General features: G+C 36.0%; 1 protein-coding gene across 1 annotated transcript; it reads left to right on the top strand.

Annotated features, from left to right (window-relative positions):
• Positions 1 to 325: 325 nt before the first annotated feature.
• On the top strand, positions 326 to 1,197 carry LOC109253714 (coiled-coil domain-containing protein 169-like). The gene has a single exon (XM_053891947.1). The coding sequence runs from the start codon at positions 411 to 413 to the stop codon at positions 1,053 to 1,055; it is 645 nt and encodes a 214-aa protein (XP_053747922.1). The 5' UTR covers positions 326 to 410; the 3' UTR covers positions 1,056 to 1,197.
• Positions 1,198 to 5,789: the final 4,592 nt, after the last annotated feature.

Raw genomic sequence — 5,789 nt, 5'->3', positions numbered from 1 at the left:
CACCCAAATTAACTCTCTACATCCAATCTACATCCACATTCAATGAATTCTGAGTTGTACAAATCCAAAGATATTTATAGCTAGAAAGATCATTGTCAAACTGTTGAAAGTCAAAGCCAAAGAGAAAAATATGAAAACAGCAAGAGGAAAATTACATATGATATACAAAGGAACCACAATGACATTAACAGCTGATTTCTCATCGGAAACAATGGAGATAAGAAGGTGGTGTTATGACATATTCAAAGTGCTGGGGGAGAAAACTACCAACTAAGAATTCTAGGAGTCAGTTCACCACGGCAACAGCTTATGACAACACTTTCTTCTCCCCAGCTTCTGGGTGTCCCTTCAGGTCTTCTGCTGTAAGCTGTGCTGAGGGGAAGGGTGTGGGAGGTCTCTGACCTCACACCATGGGGGATGGAAGAGGTGATAACTTCAAAAGTAGGGACATTGACTGCCTTAAATTGGAGTTAATGGAAGAAATCCACATGAGAGACTTAGTACAGCTTTCGATACTTGAGTTAAGACAGGAGATAGTGAAACTGGAAGCCAAACTCAATATTGAAAATAAAGGTGGTGAATGGAAAACACGTTATGAAGTCCAACTTGGACTGAATGATCATCTAGTAAAGCAAATTGCTACTCTCAAAGAGAAAATGGAAAAACTCCGTGGAGATCCTTCAGATAGACTATCTTCTATTCGTGTCTATGAGCGAATGTCAGTGGAATCCTTAAATACATTACTTAAACAGTTAGAAAAAGAAAAAAGGAGTCTTGAAAATCAAGTGAAAAACTGTGCACTTAGATTGGAACAAGAGTCAAAGGCTTACCACAAAACCAGTGATGAATGCCGCACGTACCTAGCTGAAATGTCTCAGATCTCTAGCTCACACCAAGTTTTTAAAAGGCAACAGATGGATCAACTTCATAGAATGAAACAGAATCATGTGAAAACAGGAAGATGTAATCCAACTAATCAGAAGATAGTAAATGCCAAGAAAGGACCAGCAAAAAAGATTACAAGATCAAACCATTTTCCAAAACTCAATCTGTGATTTCAAAACTGGGTGGATTTCTACTTCTTCCCTTTCTTCATCTGTAATATTCAACTCATGAAGTTAATGTTCAGCACATTTTGGGGGTAATGAAATAATTTTTTTTTAAAAGAGCCATTAAACTTCTTTGGCTCCTCTTCCAGATGTCCGTTCCTTTCTCTGCATGACAGTAATTTTCTTAGTAATTTAGTTTAGTTTCAAAAATTCCTCTGGAAAGTAATTTTAGTGACCCTAATATATCTAACAGCAGCACTTGTGATTCTTAAAAAAAAAAAATCCTAGGGAACCTGAAGATTGTCATCATTACACTTGCTTTTAATAATCTATCCATGATATGCTTTGATGGTAACATTGCTATTGTATTTGGTTTCTAGTCGGCTGTAATCTGATAATATGAGTTCCCCAAAACTTTTTGCTATTTTAGGTTATATAATGCTCATTTTTTTAGCCCAAAGTTTAAACAAAGCTGCAAATCAGATGCATTTTAAACTTTGACTTGAAGTATCATGGTATTGCGGAAATAGCCTTCAATCAAATATCAGCTTGTTGTAGCCCCACTCTGCCATGAACTTATGAGATTTGGGGAAAATCCCTTTACCTCATCTTTATTTCTTGTACCTGTAAAATGACTGAGGCAAACTCTGCAACTTCTAAGCTTTCTTACCATTCTAGAAAACCAACACTTACTCAACGACAGGATCCTGCCATATAGCACACGGCAAATTCAGTCATTTTTGTGATGTTTATTAATTCATAGTGATGACCTTATTTTTTGGACCAAACATGGCAAGTGTCCACAATATTCAAGCCTAGAAGTGGACATAGAATGAAGATAGGATAGGAGAGCATTCTTTTAAAGCATTTATAAAATTTATTATATTCTCCTATTCATGATTAGACTGTTTTTGTAACTGTCACATAGGTCTGGAATACACATATAATTTATTTGCTCAACTTAATAAGTGAATTTAAATTCCCAGAAATCACCCAATGATCAATATAGTTTTTAGCTAATGGTGTTCTCACCTTGAATCTGTTGCTAAAACCTAAATTCCAGTCGGCATCACCAAGTAATGAATACCAAATGCATTTCTATAACTCTGTAGTTATTCACTTTCTTTCCTTGAGAATGCATAAATTTCATAGAGTCAAATAATTATTTTATATGACTGTAAAATATAATGCAATGAAATATAAAGTAACTTCCTATAAATTACTCTACATTGGAGCTGTTTGGAAATATTTTCCCCTGTTCTTAATAAAGCTAACTACAGATATCAGATACCATGACCCATATTATCAAACAAATACTAGATTTTTATGTTTTACAATATCTTACTTAGCATTAGCAACAAATTAATAATCTAAATTTAGTAATAAATATAATCACAGATCATCACTGCAGGATAAAAAAAAAGTTTTTTCTATCATACAGAGGAAGGCCATTGTAGGGATTGAATTAAGGAACATTTAAAATTATCTCAATCATTGTGATGGTATATTAGTTGAACATCTTACCTCGGGGATCTATCACATTTAGTTGTTAGTTCTGCAGGAGTGTCTTTGGAATACTTTCCAAATGTCTGAAAATGTCTGTCTTAAACACAGTGAAGGAGGGGCACCTTGGTGGCTCAGTCGGTTGGGCGTACAACTTCAGCTCAGGTCATGATCTCACAGTTCAGTTCATGAGTTCCAGCCCTGCATCAGGCTGTCAGCCCAGAGCCGCTTCAGATTCTTTGTTCCCCTCTCTGCCTGCCCCTCTCACACTCCTTTTCTCTCTCAAAAATAAATAAACATTAAAAAACCCCACAGTGGTAGAATGTTGACAGGGTAGTGTGAAGAACTTAAATGGGAGACTTTCGAAGATCTGTGTTCTGACATCAGCTCTGCCACTTCTAAGCTTCTGACTATAGGTAAATCACTTTTCATTGCCTCACTTTCATTATGTATAGGGTTGGAAATATTCACCCTAACTACTGCCTTGGGATTGCTGGGCAGATCAAGGTACTTAACTAAATATTTACCTATATACTGTTTTTAGACCTTATTTCCTTCTGAAAGGGTGCAACTAAATTTACAGGTATAAAAGCAACATCCACAACATACAAGATGAAAATAAAAGTTAAACAGTTTTGCAAGAGTTCATGACTAAGAAAAACTCTAGCTTTAAGCTTTCCAACAGCCAGTACAAAGAAGGAATGAGTTATGCGACTCTCATTATTTTTGTAGACAGAATATGTAAGTAGTAAAACACTTTTACCTAGTTCCCTAGTTCTAAGCTCTGAAGATAATTTGTCATGTGAGGTCTTATAAGAAACTGCAATAATTGGGGCGCCTGGGTGGCTCAGTCGGTTGAGCGCCGACTTTGGCTCAGGTCACGATCTTGCGGTCCGTGAGTTCGAGCCCCGCATCGGGCCTCTGTGCTGACAGCTCAGAGCCCGGAGCCTGTTTCAATTCTGTGCCTCCCTCTCTCTGACCCTCCCCATTCATGCTCTGTCTCTCCCTGTCTCAAAAATAAATAAACGTTAAAAAAAAAAAAAAAAAAGAAAGAAACTGCAATTATTTATTGCAATAATCAGAGCAAAAATTAGAATTTGGGATCCTTCTTTGTTTAATACTGGAATATATATTACTATCAGTATTTTTAAGTTCAAAATTCATAAAGCAAAAAAATCAATAAAACAATAGTATATTTCAAATTTTTTAATGTCTAAATCTATTACAAAATATCAAGAAATACCATTTATAAACTCGGATGTTGCTATAATAAAAAGGACATATAATAAGTATTGGCAAGGATGTGGAGAAATAGGAACCCTCATACACTGCCTATGGGGATGCACAATGGTGCAGCCACTTTGGAAAACAGTTTGGCAGTTCCTCAAAAGGTTATACATATAGTTATCATATGACTCAGCAATTCCACTCCTACATATACACCCAACAGAAATGAAAGTCTATGTCCACATAAAAACTTGTGCGTGACTCGTTGTAACACCATTATTCATAATAGCCTAAAAGTAGAAACAACCCAAATGCCCATCAGCTGATAAATGGATAAACAAAGAATAGTATATCCAAACAAGGAATAATATTCAGCAATGAAAAGAAACGAAGTACTGATACATGCTACAACATGGATGAATCTTGAAAATAATAAGTGAAAGAAGGAAGTCACTAAACAGTACCTATGGCATAACTTCATTTATATAAAATGTCCAGAACAGGCAAATCCAAAGAGACATAAAGTAGATTAGTAGTTGCCTGGGGCTTGTGGGGCCAGAGGGGAGGGTGGGTGATGGGGAGTGACTACAAAAGGTATAGGGTTTATTTTGGGCATGATGAAAATGTTCTAAAATTGATGGTGGTGATTGTTGCATAACTCTGTGAATATACCAAAAAAAAAAAAAAAAACACTGAACACTTTAAATGAGTTAATCATATGTTATATGATTTATATCTCAATAATGCTGTTATTAAAAAATAATCTTACACCTAGAAAAATAACTCTTAAAAAATGAAGGTCCCACAAAAAAAAGACATTCTCAGGGGGGAAAAAAGCTTAGGAGAACTAATTGCTATCACACCTGCCTTATAAGAAATAGAAAAAGGAAGTTTGTCAGGCTGAAGAGAAATTGTAACTCGAATCCACACAGAGAAATAGAGCACCAGTAAAGGTAATTATATAGGAAAACATAAAATACAATGTAAACATATTTTTCTTTCCTTCCCACTACTGATTTAAAAGACATCTACATAAAACAATAATTATTAAAATATTGGTAGATTTAGAACATATAAAGTTGTGATGCATATGGTAATAGCACAAAGGAAGGAAGAGGAAAGGGAGTTATATGAAAGCAGTTTTTGAACACTACCAGAAAGAAGTTAGGATAAATGTGAAGTATATTGTTTTCAGTTAAGATGTACATTGTAATCCCCAGACCTGCCACTAAGAAAATAATTCAACAAATAGAGTAAATAAAGGTAATTAAAATGGCACACTAGAAAATATCTATTTAGGGGCGCCTGGGTGGCGCAGTCGGTTAAGCATCCGACTTCAGCCAGGTCACGATCTCGCCGTCCGTGAGTTCGAGCCCCGCGTCAGGCTCTGGGCTGATGGCTCGGAGCCTGGAGCCTGTTTCCGATTCTGTGTCTCCCTCTCTCTCTGACCCTCCCCCGTTCATGCTCTGTCTCTCTCTGTCCCAAAAATAAATTAAAAAAAAAAAACAAAACAAAAAACGTTGAAAATATCTATTTAGTGCAAAAGTAGGTAATAAAGAAGACATAGAGGACAAAAAATACGTAAGACATAGAAAATAGCAAAAAGGCAGTTATAAATAATTAAATTTATATTATAATCAATAATTACATTAAATGTAAATGAAATCAGCATTAAAATAAAAACAGATTATCAGATTAGATTTAAAAATGAGATCTAACTTGGGGCGCCTTGGTGGCTTAGTTGATTGGGCGTCCAACTTCGGCTCAGGTCGTGATCTCATGGTTCGTGGGTTCAAGACCCACGTCGGGCTCTGTGTTGACAGCTCAGACCCTGGAGTCTGCTTCAGATTCTGTGTCTCCCTCTCTCTCTCTGCCCCTCCCCTGCTCATGCACTCTCTCTTTCTCTCAAAAATAAATAAACATTTAAAAAATGGGATCTAACTGTATGCTGTCTAGAACAGGCACACTTTAATTTTGTTTAATATTTATTTATTTTTGAGGGGGGAAGGG

Source organism: Panthera pardus, unplaced genomic scaffold, assembly GCF_024362965.1.
Source record: "Panthera pardus isolate Hobbes unplaced genomic scaffold, ASM2436296v1 HiC_scaffold_27, whole genome shotgun sequence".
Taxonomy (NCBI): Eukaryota; Metazoa; Chordata; class Mammalia; order Carnivora; family Felidae; genus Panthera; species Panthera pardus.
The sequence above is the reverse complement of the archived record's forward strand: the minus strand, read 5'-3'. Positions and strand labels throughout refer to the sequence as shown.